At 53.4% G+C, this 19218-nt stretch overlaps 1 protein-coding gene across 2 annotated transcripts; it reads right to left on the bottom strand.

The window, feature by feature from the left end:
- Positions 1 to 1013: 1013 nt before the first annotated feature.
- DVL3 (dishevelled segment polarity protein 3) lies at positions 1014 to 18124 on the bottom strand. Of its 2 annotated transcripts, none has more exons than XM_057739116.1 (16): positions 17700 to 18124; positions 11629 to 11698; positions 10980 to 11101; positions 10746 to 10855; positions 10419 to 10554; positions 10148 to 10241; positions 9862 to 9931; positions 9092 to 9231; positions 8850 to 8926; positions 8629 to 8741; positions 8381 to 8530; positions 7646 to 7777; positions 7296 to 7463; positions 4073 to 4288; positions 3563 to 3973; positions 1014 to 2660 (listed from the first exon to the last, which is right to left on the bottom strand). In XM_057739116.1, the coding sequence occupies exons 1-16, from the start codon at positions 17858 to 17860 to the stop codon at positions 2629 to 2631; spliced, it is 2202 nt and encodes a 733-aa protein (XP_057595099.1). In that variant the 5' UTR covers positions 17861 to 18124; the 3' UTR covers positions 1014 to 2628. The 2 variants fall into 2 exon arrangements, with proteins under 2 accessions (XP_057595099.1, XP_057595100.1); XM_057739117.1 differs by having other exon boundaries at positions 8674 to 8741; positions 17700 to 18122.
- Positions 18125 to 19218: the final 1094 nt, after the last annotated feature.

Genomic DNA, 19218 nt, shown 5'->3' with positions numbered 1-19218 from the left:
ATCATATATTTTTTCTAGACATGAGCCTTTTCCCAGGGATCAAGACCCAAGGTAGGGGGGCAGGGAGTAAGGAGGCAAATATTTGGAAGAAACTAGCTAAAGCTTTTCAAAAATATACCTGTGTTCTACTTCAGCTATACCTATGTGACTGTGAGCTCCTCAAGGCCAGGACCTGTGAGCCTTCTAGTGACAGGCATATATGTTGCTTAAAAAAACCATTGACAAGAGCTTCCTAGGTGGCGCAGTGGTTAAGAATCCGCCTGCCAATGCAGGGGACATGGGTTCGATCTCTGTTCTAGGAAGATCCCACATGCCGCGGAGCAACCATGCCAGTGTGCCACAACTATTGAGCCTACGCTTCAGAGCCCGTGAGCCACAACTATGGAGCCCATGTGCTGCAACTACTGAAGCCCACACGCCTAGAGCCTGTGCTCTGCAACAAGAGAAGCCACGGCAATGAGGAGCCGGCGCACCACAACAAAGAGTAGCCCCCACTCACTGCAACTAAAGAAAGCCCCCCACACACACACAAAAATTGACAAGTTGAATTTAATTGGACATGGGATTTGAAATCCCTTCTCTGATGAACAGTTAATCTTCACATCCAAGCTGAGAAGAGGAGACAGAGCCAACCCTGGCACATGAAAGGCCTGCTTGTCTCTTGCAGGACCTGAAGAACATCTGTTGGCTCTTCTCTTTCCGTAGGGAGAGATACCCTGCTGCCTTCCCTAGGTAGGGATGAGCCCATCATGAGAGGAAGGAAGGGCACAAAAGGGCAAACCTAGTTGCAAACCTTACTGTTCCTAGCATCCTGCTAGAAGCCTGAATATGGCAGGATGAAGTTCTGACTTTCTGCAAATCAGGGTCACAGCCTGAAGCCATTAAATGACTGAATACAGGGACTTCTAATTCTTGAGCCAGCACTCAAGGTTTACTCCTACCTTTCCAAAAGCTTTGTCCTCAGTACATACCCTAAACCTCTACCAATTTAGAGTAAATAATAATAATAATAGTAATAATAATAGCTACCATTTATTGAGCACCTATTCTACTGTGTGCCAGGCACTGTGCTAGGCACTTTTCGTACAATATCTAATTTAAATCCTCACAACAACCCTGTGAGGTAGGTATTATTATCGTCATTTTACATATGAGGAAACTGAGGCTCAGAGAGATTAAATAACTTTCTTATCACGCAACCAAAAAGTAGTAGAGCTGGGATTCAAACCCAGGATAACCTGACTCCAAATCCCATGCTCCTGTGAACTAGAGTAGAGGCAGAGGGGACAGGAAGGGCCAAATTCAAGAAAGATTGTTGGAGTGGAATGGATATGATATACTGACTAGTAAAACATGGGAAGGAATTTAAGCCCATAAATGTTTCTAGCTGGTGAGCCTATGAAGAGTGTGATGAAGGTAACCAGGGACTGGGGGAGGGATGAACTGAGTCCATATGGGCATGTCTATGGAGATGTCCAGTGGGTGAGAAAAATACAGATCTAAAGCTAGAAGGAAGTTAGGGCTGGAGATATATATTTGGGAATTACCACCATATTAGTGGCAGTTGAGGACATCAGGATGGATGATACCATTTTGGGAGTAAATAGGAAAGAAAAGTGGACCAAAGATAGAATACAGGGACCCTGAAGGCATGAGCAATAGTGGAGGTATCCTCAAGAGAGTCGGAGATGGAAGATTCAGAGGAGGAAGAGAAGTACAAGAGGCAGCCCTGTAGCGGTGGCTAGAGGAAACTATGGTCTGGGTTGCAAGCAAACTTAGAGCTCCCAGAAGGAAGGCAAGGTTGAGTCACACTTCTAACCAGCCCTCATGCACCAAAAATTCCAGGGAATATTTGTTAAATGAATGAATGCCAAAATACCCCTACCCTGGTTTGCCCCAAAACCTGGGGCTTAGGACTTCATCTTACTCTTGACACCCTAGACCTAAAAATATGGAAGCCTAGGTGAGCCAGAATTTATAAAAGAGGCTCATAAAGAAAATCATGATTTGCTTAAATGGGAGAATAAGGTAAAAAAAATAAAACTTGGCACTCTGTCTGAAGTCCCAGAAGTCCCCCTGCCCAGCCTTGCTCTGGGTTATCATGGTGATTGTGGAAACACGGAAGGGTGTGTGGGGCGGGGGGCAGGCTGAGAGCAGTCTGTCAGTTGCCTGGGGGGTCCTGTGCTGAGCCCAGCCTGAGACCCAGCTTATGGGCTTTATCCCGATAGAAAGATGATGGGCACATGTGTGGGAAGTTTGAGGGCTATGAAGAAAGGGAGAGAGAAATCAGGGGACCAGCCCCACAACCTGGGAGAGGACTGGGAGAGAGAGGGTCCAGCTCTCTGGGCAGGGACCAGCCCTGAGGCTTAAGTGAACTTGCATAGGCATGTGTGTGGAGAGAAAGAGGGAGAGAAGGAAAGAGGGAGAGAGGGAAAAAGAGAACTCTCTGGGGAAAGGGGAACAGAATCTCTCATACATGGGTAAGAGGCTGGAGTGCTCCTCAGAAGCCTAGTGACTCAACATGTTAAAATGTGGGTATGGGGGCTGAATATCCTTGGGAAGCCCTGAGCGGCTGCTGAAGCAGGGTTCCTGGTCTCCTCGGAGGCTGGGCCTCCCCTCGCTGGGGGCTCACAGAAAGTCAAACAGCCCGAAATTCTTGGCTGCTCCAGGCCCAGGAAAAATTGGGGAAGGAAAAAAGAAAGAAAAGAAATGTTTCAGGCCCAGAGGTGAGATGAGCCTGCTGGTTAGTAGGGTTAGGGGTCTGAAGGAACCAGCACACTGGACAGGCATGGGGCAGGGAAGGTCTAGGCATAGAGCAGAGATGCCCCCTGGAATCCACGGGCAGCTCGGGCAACTGAGGGCGCCCTCTGGGCTTCTGCTAATGTTGAGTGCAGGTGGGGTGCGTGTGGGTGGCTATGGAGGTGACTGCAGCTCTAGGGTGCAAGGCTGAGGCAGTAGGCGGGGGACAGTTAGGAAGAGGGGCAGATGAACCAAGTGTTTTGTTTTGTTTTTTGGTATCAGTATTAAGGGGAAAAATCAAGAAATTGGCATGCATGCTTGAGAGGATGGGGTTAACAGAGGGATGATGCAGCTGAATGAGTGGTGAAAAAGAACCGAGGGAGAGAAAGTGGGGATGAGGGGTATGCAGGCCCTCAAGGGCACGGCTGGGTCAATTGCTGAAGTGTGTGTGTGTGTGTGTGTGTGTGTGTGTGTGTGTGTGTGTGTGTCTGTGACGGGGGCGGGTAAGGAGTAGCACCAGCAATTTGGGTCCCAGGGACATGAAGGATCCTGGAAGTCCTGCGCAGCGGTTAGTGGCAGAGGGACAAGCTGGGGCCAGTGGCAGGTTAGGGGTTGCGGTGGCGATCCAAGGGTGCACCCCGCCCTCGCTGCACCCAGCGAGCAGTTAGTGCGCCTGGACTTTAGTTCCATTTATTTCCCTTTCAGGTACCAGACAAAGTAAAAAAGACGGACGGAGAGAGGGACGCAGCCGGCCCGGGGCGGGGTGGGATGGGATGAAAGTGGGAGAGGGGCCCTGCTCACATCACATCCACAAAGAACTCACTGGGGTTTCCCATGGCCATGCGGAAGGACTGTCTGCTGGCGGTCAGTTCGGGGGGCACGGAGGCCAGGTCGCGGCCCGGAGGGGCTCCCGGGGGCCCCATGGCCGCGGGCGGTGGGGGCACCATCAGCATGGGGGGGCCGTAGAGAGGGGGCACCCCAGGGGGGCCGTAGCTCGGGTGCGTGTGATGGCTGCGCAGGCTGCTGGCCAGCGAGTGGTGGCTGCGGTGGCTGTGCTCGCTGGCGGCAGGCCCCGAGCGCTCACTCGGCGCCCGCTCCCGAGGCCCCCGCAGGCTGCTGCGCGTCGTGTGGTCCGACTCGCTGCCGCTGCCGCCCGACTTGGAGTCCCCGGCCTTCGGGTCCTTCTCCTTCCGCCGGTCGCTGCCGCTACGGTTGGAGCCACTGCTCCGGCTGCCTGCAGGGGACAGGCATGGACGGGGCGGGGGACACTCAGAGCTCGCAGAGGAAACCTGGGGCTCGCCTGTGAACCCCTCCGCGACCCCCGCCGCCTTACCTTCACTGTGCTGACTGCTGGCGCTGCCCCCGCCGTAGCTGTACCCCAGCTCGGGGAAGCCTGGGTGTGGGTTGTAGGGGTGCGGGGGTGGCGGGTACTGGTAAGGGAAAGCCATGGGCCAAGGGGCAGCCCCTGGGTGCGGCAGGGGGGCCAGCGTGTCCTGGTCAGAGGCGCCGCTGGAGCCGTCATGATCGTGGAGGGAAAGGTTGGCCATGTCTGTGGAGGGGAGGGGAGGGCGTATGAGCTGGCTCTGCTCATGCCTGTGCTTCCGTAGTCTGCAGAGAGATCCCCAGCCTAAGTTGGCTGGGGGCATCTGGGAAGACAGTGACAGCAGTGGCAGTGTCCCGCCAGAAATGGGAGGAGGGACAGGCCAGAGATCTCTCACTCCTTCAGACCTCCTCTGTCACCCTCCAGAGGTGGGGGCGTGGGGGGACGGAGACCCTGCGGAGGCAGCACCAGAGAAAACCATCCCCAGGAAGGCCCTGAGTCAGCACTTCAGGTGCTCACTGCCAAATCCCAGCTTCTCCTCCTTCCTCAGTGGGCTGGAAGAAGGCGCAAAACTCTTATTTGGCAATTTTCTCTTCTGTTCACTTAGAGGGTAAAAGGTAGGGAGGGGAATATGTGAGGCTGAAATACCAGACAGCCACGGGGTAGTGCACACCTGCACTTCATCAGGCAAAATACAAAGCACTTTATCTCATGCAAACGTTACCACTGCCCTATGAGGAAGGTATTAATCACGTATTTCCCAGGTAAAGGAACGTGAAGTCGAGAGGTTAAACGAGCAGCCTGAGGTCAACGCAAACTGTAGCCAGAGCAGAAGCTGAGTTGCTTACTTTTTCTTTACCTTTCCAGATGAGGGCATTAGTAAGGAGGAGGGAGGCGTTTGGGGAAATTTAGGTGAAATTTTGCCTTCCTTACTCACTTAGGACTAAAAAAATACTCATTAAAAGCCAGAATGAACATAGGGCCTTTCAGAGCCTCCCCCCACAAAAGGTACTTGGCCCAGATCAATTTTCTGGTGCTGCTGGGGAGGGTGGCAGTGGGGTGGAAGGGTCCAGAAACAGAACAACATAGGTGCCTCCTCTGTGCTCTCCACCCCATTCCCAGCCAGGCCTAGTTCTTCACAGCACCTGAGTCACTTTATTAACATTACTTCACTCATGACTTTGGCTCCCGCAGTAAACTGTGCACAGGCAAGGCTGCTCACACCAATGTTGGAACTACCTGGAAGGGAGTATATGGGGCCACTAAACCTACCTGCCTGCCTGCCTGGGACATCCCTTGTTCACATCCCATCCGTACCAGGTCCCTCAGCTGCTCTGAGAGAGCTGTGATTGCCCTAGGGACCAGCTGCTGGATACAGACTGAGCCCTTTGTTCCGAGCCCTTAAGGGAGCTGACCCAACCTTACCGGGGAGAAGAGGTCAGGAGAGGCGGCTGAGGCAGCCTATGGAGTCTACTAGCCAAACCATCAGCCTGTCAAGGCTGGCAGCTAGCATGCGCGGTGGTGGTGGTGGGAAGCAGAGGCCGGCCTTGGTGACCACTTCAGGTACCAGGCTGTCTTCCCATGGAGAGTGGTTGTGTGCTCATGGGGTTACCCAGGTCCCCAGCTCTTCCCTTTGAGCCTGCCATACTCCCAGCTGAGGAGACCTTGGCCAGTGAGAAGGAAAAGGCCTGTTCTGTCCGCATCTCCCTGAAGCTTGGCTTCTGGTGGACTTGGTCCATGGGACCCAGAATGCCCGGGGGATGGAACAGTGTCTCTTTGAGCAAAAGCCACAGCTATCCTGAGAAGCTTTATGTACCCCTGAAGGTTTGGGGCCAGGGTTAACTTCTACTAATGATGATAATAATAGCCATATTTGATTGAGTCTAAGAAGCCATTAATTATAAGATGCACCCCAATTTCAGAGATATTGAAATGCAAAAAAAATGTTCCTCTTAGAATCAATTAAATATATGATAAACGGACAACATTTTTAGAGCAATTACTGTGGGCCAAACATGGTGCTAAAGCATTACATACATTATCTTATATCATTCTCAAAACAGACCTAAGAGATAGGTTTTACTATTATCTCCATCTTACAGATCAAGAAATTGAGGCACTTGAGAGGCTGTGTCACTTACTCATGTTCACACAGTAAGGGCAGGGCTAAAATTTGAACTCAGAGCTGTCTAACTCCAAAACCTTATGCATCTATTACTACTCCATGGGGCTGTGCCAGAGCTACTGAGGGCCAGGGATCCCATCCAGCCTCCACCAAGGAGTTTGGCTCCACAAGAACAACCTTTCTAGTCCCTAGCACCTAATCTGAAGGATTTTAAGGCTAGCTTTTGGACTCCAGCCAGCACCGCTGGACTGAGAGAAGGCTCTCTGGACGTCAGCTCCCAATTCTGAGCATTGCTGTCCTGTTTCGAGGACACCCCTTTCTAAGGGCTGTCCACAGGCTTTGGAGAATGGAGATTCCCTGCAGTTCTCCTGCTTAATAACTCTCATTGGGTTTGTCCTCTCTCAGGATCAAGTCCAAATTCCTTGGTAGAGCTTGCAGAGTCCTCTACAACCTGGCCCTGACAGCTCTTCCAGCTTCAGTACGAGGCACAGCCCCACCCTCAGAGGTCTGAGGAGGCTGTGGACTTGAGGCCTCAGGCCAGCCCCAGGTCCTGCCTTAGTGGAACCTGCCTGGTGCTGTGAGGGTGAGCAGGGGCCAAGGCTAGGAACTCTGTTTGGCCTTGCTGGGACAATGCTTCTGCAGTACCACACACCTAGGACAGCCCTGATGGTGTGAAAAACGAAGGTTCTGGAGCCAGAAAGACCTAGACTCAAGGCCTAGCTCCTCTGCTTCTAGCTGTGAAACCTGGGGTGGACTATGTAACTTCTGTAAGTCTCAGTTTTCTCATCTGAAAACATGGATAGTAATCCAACTCCCCAAGGGTTGTGGGGAGATTGTGAGGACTGAGGGAGAGGGAAATGATGCTTTAGAATAATCAGCACAGTGCCAGGCACAGAGCAGGCACTTAGAAAATCCAGCCCCAAGAGTGGGATGCACAGCAGGTGAAGAGGCTGGACTGGGCTCTGCCTCTATCACAGAACTGTCAGATCCTGAGGTTCCCGCAGCTCTGCTGTCCCCTCATCTGGGTACCCTAGAGTCTGCAGTCACATCCCTGGGCAACTCCCTCCTTCCAACCAGGAGATAAGGCAAAGAGGTGGGGGAGGCACGTACTGCCACAGAGGTCGCCGAAGATGTAGTAGCACTGCTCGGAGAAGGTGATCTTGTTGACAGTGTGGCGGATGAAGCCGGCTTTCAGTAGGTTGCTGGCATACTTGCGGGCCTCTCGCCGGTCAGTGAAGCCTTCCACGTTGTGGTACAGCCAGTCCACCACATCCGAGCCTGAGGGCAAGGCTGCCACTTGATTGGGAGGCCTGACCTGGGCTATTCCGGTCTCACAGAAGCCATGAGGCTGGTGCTGATTCCAGCTCGAAGGAGTGGCTCAAGGGAGTTCTTGGTCCCCCAGCCTGCCCTGCCCCACCACTCTCCACCCCATCCTTCATCCCACCATGGGGCCCTCTCACCGATGAAAGCGTTGGGGATGGTAATCTTGAGCCACATCCTGTCACGGACCTCCAGCCCAGATTCAGGGGAGGCCATGGCTTTTACGATAGCGGCCATGTCACTGTGGATGGACAGGTGGAAGTCATCTAGGCCTGGGGGTGGGAAGCAGAATGGTGAGGCAGAAAGGGGCTATGGAGTTAGGTACACAGGAGTTTGCATTCCAGCTCTACCACCTAAAAACACGGACCAATGATGGGCAAATTACTGACTTCTTGGACACTCAGTTTCCCCTTCAGTAAAAATAGGGACTTTAATATCTATTTTACAAGGATATTTGAAGAGAGAATTAAATAGATTAAGTGAGGGTGCTTAGCCCAGTGCATACTGTGTTCTACGATAATAAAAAGGCAGTCATTTATTGAGTACTTACTTTATGCCACACACTGTGATTGATGCTTTACTTGTATTAAGCCTCTCATTAAACCCCCAGGAACCTGGTAAAGTGCATATCATTAGTCCCATTTTACACGAGGAAACTGAGGCTTACTGGGTGCTCAGTACAGGTTCAGAAGCACACTCTGTTTGGTGAGGGCCAGCATCAACTGAGGAAAACTGCAGAGTGCGGTAGCTGGGGTGAACTGAGTCTCCTCTCCAGCCCCCTCTGACACTCAAGCAAGAGTGTCCAGGTCGGCCTTCCGCTGTCCCTCCCAGCTGGCCCTGTCTGCTGGGCCCAGGGGTCAGGGCTGGCCACTCACGCTCTGTGTCAGGGATGGAGCTGGTGATGGAGGAGCTGGTGGAGGTGATGGTGCTCAGGGAGGGGCTCATGCCGTAGGCAGGGAAGGTGCCGGTCATGGCTGCAGTGTGGGAGACCCAGGCCGCAGGGTCAATGGGCCGGATGGGCTCGCCTGCAGGGAGGATGAGGAGTCAGGGGCTGCCCGCCCTGCCCAACAGGGTAGGTGTGAGGGTTCAGGGCAACACAGAAGGAAGGAGAGACAAGGCTCACGTATGCCAAGCACCAGCTTTAGGGCCGAGTGCCCCATCCACTTACTCCTGGGCAGTGTGAAGCACCCACGTGGACTTGGGTCCCAGCACTTGGCTACAGTCAAGGTGATGGGCCTGAAAGCAAGGGTGTCCCTAGTAAGGGCAGGATGTGTGGAGGCCAAACCAAGCCCCTCGCCTGATAACCAGAAATACCTGCCCCTTCCTCCCCAATGCCATCCATACCCTGGTTTGTGCACAATCTCCCGCAGTACCCGAACCGCGTCGTCATTGCTCATGTTCTCAAAGTTGATCTCGTTTACCTGGGAAAGAGGACCAGGAGTGGGATAAGCAGCTGTGTTGGAAGGTGGGTAGGGAAGCTGAGTTTGGTGGGCTGGGGGTCTACCCCCTACCAAGAAGCAGAGTACAGAGGGCATGGACATCTCCCCATCCCTATCCATACCACCGCCCAGGGTGGGCCAGGGTACCTGCAACAGCATATCTCCTGGCTCGATGCGTCCATCAGCGGCCACGGCTCCACCCTTCATGATAGAGCCAATGTAGATGCCTCCGTCACCACGCTCGTTGCTTTGGCCCACAATGGAGATGCCCAAGAAGTTATACTTTTCTACAGGGAGTAACAAGACCTTGAGAGAGGAACAAGTTCCTACCCAAATTCCAAGCCCCTCCTTAGAAAAGGGTAGAAAGGGACAAGAACTAACATTTATTGGACCTGAATCAGGCACTGTATTCCACATGCTCAAACATGCTTTCACTTAATCCTTGTTGGTTATGAGGTATGGACTCAATCCTGTTTTACAGAGCAGACAACTGAGGTTCAGAGAATTTAAGCGACTTTTCTAAGCCATGAAATGGCAGAATCAGGTTTCAAACTCAGATTTAAATTCCAAAGTTGGGGCTCTTTTCACTATACCCAGCTATCGCCTAAACAAGAGCACCCAGGGCAGAAATCAGAGAGCAAGAATGCAGTGGCTGAAAATTGGGAAGGCGGGAGGAATCAGAAATCACTTCCTCTAGGAAGCCTTCCCAGATGCCATTCTCTGCTTCCACAGTTCTGTTTATCTCTGTCACAGCACTGATCATGAGAAGCTAAAATGATCAGTGCATGCACCAGTTTACGCTTATGAAAGAGAGCTCCTTGAGGGCAAGGAACACATCCTGTGCCTCTCTGAACTCCTCGAGTCTGCCCAGCGTCTGGCACGTAGCAGGTGCTCAAGTGTTGTTTCACCAGACTCACCCATGTTGAGAGTGACCGTGATGATGTTGAGGGACATGGTGGAGTCCGTGATGCTGCTGAAGGACGAGGACTGGAACAGACAGAGGCCCTGAGCAGCAGGCCGGGTTGCCAGGAACTCACTGCTCCCACCTAGCGCCTCCTCAAGGTGAGCCCTCCACACCACCTCCCCTCTTAAGATTCTAAACCCTGACCCTAGGAGAGGGACCTAGGGAAGCACAAACTCTGGCCCTGCCTGGGCAGGAGGGCTCGGTCTGCTTCCACCCACCCTAGCACCTCAGCCCCATACCCGCTCAATCCGTGAAACCTTCTGCTTCCGCCGCCGCCGCTTGTGTCTTCTCATCAGGCGTGAGGCACTGCTCTGCTCTGTGGAGCTGCTGAACCTGTGGGGCCCACAGTCGTTCCCCACCAGGCTGGCCCAGCCCTGCCCCATAGGAGGCACCACAGGGCCCAGGTCCCCACCGCAAAGCCCATGTCCTGCCCAGGGGCCCAGCATCCTCAGGGTTCAGGGCTCCTCTGGGGTCACCTATCCCACAGTACCCATGAAACCAAAGCCCCACCTGCTGGTGGAGTCATCCTCATCTGAATCAAAGAAGCTGGTGGTCTCCAACTCGCTGCTCATGAGGGTGGATGAGCTGTCATAACCCCCTGGCTCTCGCCGCCGCTCCCCCTTTGCAGTTCCGTTTAGCCGGGTTGCTGCAGGGGATGGAGGCAGCTGCGTTCACAGTGCCCGATGCAGGAGAGAAGGAGAAGAGAGGGACGAGCCAGGGGCTGCACCGGGGCCAGGCATATCCAGAGCTCAGGAAGTAGGGCAAAGAGGTGGGTAGCTGAGTGGAAGCTGCGGGGAGGGGGTGGGGGTGAAAGGTGTCTGTTCAGGGAAGACGCACTGTGCTCTGGGCCATCCCTCCGGCGTGGTCGCTCTCGCTGGGCAGACACCAAGGAGTCAGTCTCTGTGTCATTGTCCAGGTTCTCCTGGCTGCCCCCACCAGCATGAGGGCTGCGGGGAAGAGAGGACTTGGCGGTGGAGGGGGCAGGCTGGGGGCTCCCTCCCCCAGCCCTGAGCTGAGCTGACGCAGCCCTCCCCCACGGCCCCCCCACCCCCACCCTCAGGTCACACTCACTGGAAGGATGGGGGCCGGGAGTCCCCAATGCCTCCTGTGCGCTCCATGGGCGGTGGCAGTTCTGATGGGTTTTCAGCACAGAAGGGAGCTGGCTCTGGGTGCGAGCCCTCAGCCGACACCAGCTGAAGGGGAGAAAATGCATGGGTCGTAGGGCACAGGGGCCCCAGGGAAAAGGGGATAGTTGGCTTCTGGCAGGGCATGAAGACTTGGGGAGAATGAGGCAGGGGACGTGGAGGGAGAAGAGACAGGACTGTGCAAGGTCAGCTGAGATGAGGAACGGACCCACTGCTGCGTTGATGAGGATGCTGGGAGGCTTGGGCTGGTGAAGTGGGATGGGGGCGGAACAAGAGTCAGAGGTCCAAGGCAGAGGTCGGCAAGTGACAGGGGGGAGCCTGAGGCGAAGTGCCTCAGAGGACACAGGAGATGTTTTTGTCTCCAGTGTGTATTTCTGTCTCTCTCTTTCCCTGCTTCCCACCACTCCCCCCCACTTCTCACCAAGGCTGTAGAATCTGGGGTGAGAGACAGTTCAGTTAGAAAACTCAAAGAAGATTCAGATACTGCAGCATAAAACCGCAGTCTCAGCCATGTCTTTCCTCCATCCAGCCCACTGCAGGAATGCAGGTGGAGAGAGGGCTGATGGGTTCCTTACCCAGGACACCACCCGGCCATTGAAGCAGGGCAGCTTGGCATTGTCGTCCGAGATCTCCTCCTTCACCACTCTGCAGGGAAAGGGGGGTGTCAGAGTAAGCTTTCTGGGGTGGAAATGGAGGCATCCTCACAACCCCAACTCTCAGGGGCTCCTCTACCCTAAACTGAGAATCAAACCACCAGCATAAGCCTGTTCAAATAGGAGCAGGGGTGGGGTGACCCAGGGACAGCTCTCTGTCACCACCAGGAAGACGCCAGCCATGCCCAGGCCAGCTCCCTTCCTGGGGCATCCTCTTGGTCATCGGGTGATTGCAAATTACACATGACAAATCACTGTCCCCAATGAGTGCAGTCACTCCTAGAATCTCAAGAGCTGTACCCATCCCCAACATGGCTTTCCTGGGCTACACTTTATCTTTCCCTCTGACCCTAAACTAGGAAAAAGCACACCCATATCACTGTCCTTCCCTTCTCAATTGGGAATCCTGACATTCTTCTGGGAGGTGTGGATGAGGAATTTAAGGAAATTAGGAATGAGAAGGGGAGAAGGCATTTACTGAACATCTTCCACTGCCACTATGACACTGGTAACAACTGCTCTCATTTACTGAGCATGTATTATGGGCCAAGCACTAAGCTAAGCACTTTACTTGTATCACTTTGTTTGACATTCACAGCAATGCTATAAAATAGATACAGATGAGCAAACCTAGGCTCAGCAGGTTCAGAAATTCACCTACAGGGACTTCCCTGGTGGTCCAGTGGGTAAGACTCTGTGCTCCCAATGCAGGGGGCCTGGATTTGATCCCTGGTCAGGAAACTAGATCCCGCATGCATGCCACAACTAAGAATTTGCATGCTGCAACTAAGAGTCCTCATGCCGCAACTAAGAAGTGTGTGTGCTGCAATGAAGACTCAGTGCAGCCAAAATAAATAAATAAGTAAATAGATAAACAAAAAGAAATTCACCTACAGTCAAGCGATTAATAAGTGAAGAGCTGGAATTTGAATCCTGGTCAGCCTGATTCTAAAGTCTTTAATCTTACCTATTATACCAGTTTATCTCCCTACGGTTAGCATGTATAATCTTCACATCAGCCTCACTGTGTAGATAATATGATCCTGATTTTATGAATAAGGAAAGTGAGAAACAATCAGTAACTTGTTCAAGGTCACAGAGCTAGATGTCAGAGCTGGAATTCCACCCTAAGCTCCTCTGTCTCCAAACCCCATATTCTTTCTATGGTATTTCACATGCTTTCCCGTGCAGTGACAGAGCTGCTGTGGGTCTCTGTGGAGGGTGGGGGTGTGGGAGACAGTGATGAGGGGCATGGTAGGGGCGGGTAGAATGTAGTCTCAGGCTTGTAGTTTTGGCCTGGGGCATGCAGTGAGGCAAGAAGTCAGACCACAACCACAGTTTGGGGCCAGGAAAGGGAATAGAAAAGCTTGAGGCCCCAACCCACATATGCATCAAATACCCCAGGAGCACAGAGCTAGAAAGCTGTGATCAGGGGCGAGAGAAAGACGCATGCCTGGAGTTACAAGCAGAGCGGGAAGACAGCAAGGAAGGAGGCTGGGAAGCCCAGTCCTCCCTGTTCTTAAAGCAGCTCCTGCCCAGAGCTGGGGACGTGCTTGGCTCCTTGTGATGCTTACATTCTTGGACTCACAGCCAAGTTCGAAGGCCGAGCCTGCCCTCCTCCCTCCCATTCAGCTCTGGCTCCTCCACCATTTCTAACCCCACAGCGATCCCAAGAAAGCAGCTCACATCATCCTGCTTAGGCCCACCATGGCAGAAAGCCTGGAGACAGAGCAGGCTAGAAAACAGGGACACAGAGATAACGCAAAACCACTAGCCAGTCTGACCACAGGGTATCCCAAACTTGTAGCCCCCGTGGGAGCCGGGGCTCAGATTCAAAGGAGGTATGTGGGTCACATGGCAGGGACTGTGACCTGCTTGGGAGAGGGTCTCAGCACCCCTGCGGTGGGAAACTGCTGCTGAGTCCCCACCACCCCCTCCCCCTGCAGGGCCCACCACCCAGCTCCGCACTACAGATGTTTCCTCTCTTTCTGGGGGTCACCAACAGGTCACCACGGCTCTGCTGACTCACAATGATCAGCTGATCTTAGGCAGCCTTGGGGGACCTCAGACAGGCCTCCCCCTCCCACCATACAGCTGAATGGCTCAGGGTTCCACAGCATTTATACACTCACATACACACACCCTGAGTGGAGTCCGACAAATCCGGGTTCAAATGCCAATTCTACCACCTCTTAGCTCTCCTATCTTAGAGAAGTTTCTTAACTTTTCTAAGCCTTTGTCTCATCTTGGTAAGTGAGATTTGTAAATGCCTGGCATGGTCCAGGCATACACTAAAAATGAATGACCAACTCTGTCAATTCTTTTGTGGGATCCATACTCTCTTTCTAACTAGGTGTAAGTTTCTTTTTTTTTTTTTAATTTATTTATTTTATTTATTTATTGGCTGTGTTGAGGTCTTCGTTGCTGCACACGGGCTTTCTCTAGTTGTTGCGAGCGGGGGCTACTCTTCATTGTGGTGTGCAGGCTCCTCATTGCAGTGGCTTCTCTTGTTGTGGAGCACGGGCCCTAGGCGCGTGGGCTTCAATAGTTGCGGCACATGGGCTCAGTAGTTGGGCTCATGGGCTTTAGAGCACAGGCTCAATAGTTGTGGCGCACGGGCTTAGTTGCTCCGTGGCATGTGGAATCTTCCCAAGGCAGGGCTCGAACCCGCGTCCCCTGCGCTGGCAGGAGGATTCTTTACCACTGCGCCACCTAGGAAGTCCATAGGTGTAAGTTTCTAAGGGCAGGGAACAAATAAATCTGTTTATCACTCATTATTTATTCAGTTAAAAAGCTGAGAGTCCAGCGGGCTTTTGTGCTTGCCATTGCATGGCCCTAAAGAAGCTTCAGACCTGGAGCCTACCTTGTCCTCAGAGGTTACTGTCCAATACATAGTTCATATGAGCATATTGCAAGTGGGAAGTGATCAGGGCTGTAAGAGCAGCAGATGTGTTCACTGGACAGACATGTGCTGAGTATTACTTATGTCAGGTCCTGGCTAGGAGCTAGGAGGGTATAAGGATAAACAGGAATAAGTGCCATAACTTTAAAGTGCAACCCAGAGGAAAGGAGAATTTGGACCTGCGGAAGACAAGGGAATCGAAGCACCCCAGGTAGAAGGTCCAGAGACAGGCCAGTGTGTGACATGGAGTGAGGAGCAACACAGTTAGTGGCCTGACTTCTCACGTTATTCCTCCCACAGCTCAAGGCCCCTCAAGTGGTGATACCTTGTTCTTCCATCCACCATCTCCTCAGTGCTGAAAATGTTTAATTCTTCTTCCATATCCCAAATAATTTAAGAGGACTGGACTTACCCTGAGCTTGACAAATACTTCTGGAGACCAGATGGGAGTTGGGAGTCCTCAGGCCTTACACACCAGAACCCCAGAGGGTGATCCTGGAGAGCTGGGGGAGACAGCAGCCTTCCTCCTCTGACCCAGTTTCCCATCTGTCAGCAGAGGTCACTGGCCCCTGGACCCATGGGGCTAGGGTAAGTGGCAGCCCTATCGCCTCTACAGTTTGCCAGGGCTCAGCCATCTCCCTCAGAGAGGATGTACCCGTTAAATGATGATGGTCATAATATCTACAATCGTGTGATTAATGCCTTAGACTTTGGAGCCAGGTTCCTAATAAGCTCTGCCACTTACTGGCTGTGTGACCTTGGGTGAGTAAGTTACTTAAGTTTTCTGTGCTCTAGTTTCCTCATCTATAAGCTGGAGACATTACTACCTATTCTATAGGACTGTTAAGAGGACTGAATGAGTAAAGATTTGAAAGTCATTTAGATCAGTGTCTGCACACTGTAAGCACCATAAAAAGTTTAATAAATAAATTACAGACAGACAGACACACACACACACACACACACACCTCAGCTACTAGTCCTCTGTGACAAGACAGCCCTACCAGGTCTCCTGATCATTAATCCTTCTGGGATAAAAACAAAATTAGTCTCCTTCACTTATTTTTACCATTGTTCTCAACTCTGCTAAAATGGCCTACTCTAATATTTTGCAAAAGATGGTTCAAGTACCACTGATGAATGAAAGATGGTTTCTGGTGTATCTGAATGAACATTTAATTCAAGAGTTAAATATTTATTTTTAACATATTTTAGAAAGAAGTATAAATAGAAAATCAGACCTGTGGTTTCATATTATTATTGATTGGGTCAAGCTACGAAAGAATGAGTAGACTGACAATGGATTTAAAGAACAATATTAAGTCAACAGTGAGCAGATGTAATGCGGGCCCTCTATGCCTACAGTTAGGTCTGGGTTGACAGCAGCTTGGGGAGAGAGGGAGGCAGCCCACAGAGGTCTAGGTTTAGGAGGTGGGGGCTAGGCCCAGGGGACTCTGGGATGAATAGGGGGTGGAGACACAGGTCTAACCTACTCCCTCAAGGCACCTGGCCCCAGGGTGGCCCTAGCATACTGGACTGCAGCTGATTTGCCCCTATCCCATACCCTAAGGCGGAATCTTGGTCTCTTCTAACTCCAGTCTTCCTTTACCAGACCAAGGCATCTGCCCACCTCACTCCCACCCCTTGCAGATGGATCTGTCTTCAGCATCTTCCAGTCACGGGTAACTGAACTGAAGCCAGACAATCATTACTACACCAGGGGTACCCCACCCCAAGGCAGGAACAACAACAGAAACAAGAATAGTTAAAAGCTGCATAGCACTTCCCACTGTACAAGGCACTTTCACACATATGAGCTCATGGGTTCATCAAACCCTGAATTCCAGGGGGAAAGGTGACAGCAAAACATGCCAGGCAGAAGACAGAGAAGGTGCTAGCGTCCTGGAGCCAGTAGGGCCGGGGTCCTTGGAGAGAAGCCAGGCTGATGAATGCGGGGGTGGGGGGGTAGGGAATCTTTCCCCTCACTCAGCTCTGGGCCTCAGCTCTAAAGAGCAGTGTAGGCCTCAGGCTACGGCTGGAGAGGCGGCCTTTAGGCCTGGAGGGCCCGGGAAGGCCTTCCCCACAGGCCTCCAGGCCCAGTGCCCAGTTAGTGTGGGGCAGGCTAGTGTGGGGGGCCTCCCCCTCCCCCAGTCCCCTGGGAGTTGGGGGGGCGGTGAGGGGATCAGCCAGGCTCCCCCTCCCAGGCCAGCTGCTACAGAACCTTCCGGCTCCAACATTCCATCCCCTCTTAAAGGGGAAGTCACTGCTTCCAAACTCCGCCCGTCCAAAGCCCTGCAGCTGGGTGGAGAAGACCCCGCCAGGGAGGGGAGGATGAACACCAAGAGACCCTTCCTGGCCCTCCCATTCGGGCTCTGAGGCCCTTTCCAAGGTCTCCCCCTTGGCCACCATCTGGAGGAAAGAGGCCCCAGTTCTGTGAGGGAAATCTGCACCTGGGCTAGTGGGAACTCCTTCTCTGGGGTGAGGCGCTCTACTCCCTGACAACATCCCGCACAGCCCACCGCGGACAGGGGAGACAGCTAAGTAAACATCAGAGCTGCAGGCCTTAGTTTACAGCCTGAGCACCCCCCAGCCAGTTCAAACTCCCACAGCAGAGCCCTGAGATGCTCCATACTCCAAATATGGCTCTGAGTTGTGGAGCTGAAAAGATGGAGAAGGCCAAGGCCAACTGCCAAACACCCCAAGTCTTTGCTAGAAAGGTGGCTCTGTTGGCAGGAGGAGGGTTGGGGACTGGGCTCTGGAATGGGTGGGGGGGGGTGTCTGTCTGTGTGGGCCGCTGGTCTCTGAGGAGGTGAGGGGACTTGACTGGGCTGGAGCCGACTGCTCTTAGGGAGATGGACGTCTCCTTAAACTAGGGGGCCAACGTCTCCCACAAGAGGGGAAAAGAGAGTCCCTAGAGGGGCTGGAACTCCAGCCTCTGGAAAAGCCAACGGGGGCCAAATGGCCAAGTCGCCCCTAGAATCCAGAACAGGGCGAGAAGCCAGTGTAGCAAGGGGCGTCCGAACTGGCCGAGTGGGCCCCTAGAAGCCGGAGGGGCCGGGGTCCCCCGGTGGCGAGGAGGGGCCATCCTCACCCGAAATCGTCGTCCATAGACTTGAAGAAGAACTTATAGCTGGGTCGCTGCAGAACGCCCTTAAAGTCCGCCAAGGTGACGCGCTCGGCGGGCAGGGGCAGCTTCACCAGGTACGGCGTCTCCTGCCCGTCCAGGTGGTAGATGATCTTGGTCTCGCCCATGGCTCCGGCCTCGGGCCCGGCGGCCCGCGCGCTGCCTGCTCGGGCGGCCGGGCCGGGCCTCTCGGGCGGCGGCGGCGGCGGCGGCGCTCGGCGCGGCCCAGCGGCTCAGCCCAGCTCCACGGCCGGCCGCGGCGCCAGCTCCCTTGTTCTCCGGCCGCTCCCGGGTCCCAGCGCCGCCTGCCGCCGTCGCGGCCGCCGCTTCCGCTCCCCACTCTCCCGGCTCGGCTGGCGACGGCGACTCTTCCGGTGGCCGCGGCCCTCCCGGCTCTGGGATGCGGCCCGGTCCACTCCCCGCCCCCGGCCCCGGCGCGGCCCCGCCCCCGGCCGCCGCCGAGCCGCGCTGGCCTCGCGGCAGATGGCCTGGCTCTGGATCCCGCAGACACCCCGCCCTTCCACCCGGCAGAGCTCGGCTCCTGCCCTCCGGTCCCAGGCGCAGGGGGGAGTGTGGCGGTGGTCGCCTACGCCCACAGGGATGGAAGGGCAGATCTCTCCAGTCCGCGCTCCTGGACCCTTCAAGGCCCTGGCTCTGGATCCAAGGCGGATCGGCTGCTCTTCTGCAGCTGCGGAGGGATGTAATGCAGGGGTCGCTTCGTTTCCCAGAGAAGGGGCCGGAGGCGCGGTTCTCACCACGAATCGCTGGAGAAAAGGGACCTTGACATGACCTTTTAGGGTCTGTTGAGAAGCATAGCTGCTGTCATTGAGTCTACCAAACAACTCCTTAAGGACAGAACAAGCTTGAGTTCTGATTCCTTCTTATAACCTCAGTACCTAGGTATAAAGTAGTGGTTTAATAAATGGGTTGAGTGCAGAATGAGTACAAGAATGAATATGCCTGCATGACTGGGACATGAATGAAGGCTCAAATCAGAACTAGGTATAATGGGTTCCTAATAGATCTCCTCACCCCTAAGCTTTTAACTCGTTTAATAAATAGTGAGCGCCTATTATGTGCAAGGCATACTGCAAGAGATATAGCGAAACAAGACAGCTAAAGTTGTTCTCAGGCTCTTCATCCATTTGGAAGGAGGCATACAGGCTTGTAAATAACTTCAGAGTGACAGATGCTATGAAAAAAGATAAAACGCAGTGACGTGATGGTAACAGGGGAAGAGTAAGATGGGTGGTCAGAGAAAGCCTCTTCCATTTGAATTAGGACCTAGAACTAATGAGGGAGCAGCTATAAGAAGGTCTGGTCTGGGGGAAAGAACATTTTAGGCAGAGGGCACTGCCAAGTGTAGAGGCCCAAGGCAAGAATAAACTTGCCAAATTTGAAGAACAAAAAAAGGCCATTGTGACTACTGTGATAGTGGTCGATGAGGCTATAAAGGCAGACTGGGACCAGACCCCATAGGTCCTTT

The sequence above is a fragment of the Hippopotamus amphibius genome, chromosome 6, assembly GCF_030028045.1.
Source record: "Hippopotamus amphibius kiboko isolate mHipAmp2 chromosome 6, mHipAmp2.hap2, whole genome shotgun sequence".
Lineage (NCBI taxonomy): Eukaryota > Metazoa > Chordata > Mammalia > Artiodactyla > Hippopotamidae > Hippopotamus > Hippopotamus amphibius.
This window is presented reverse-complemented; position numbering and strand designations above follow the sequence as displayed.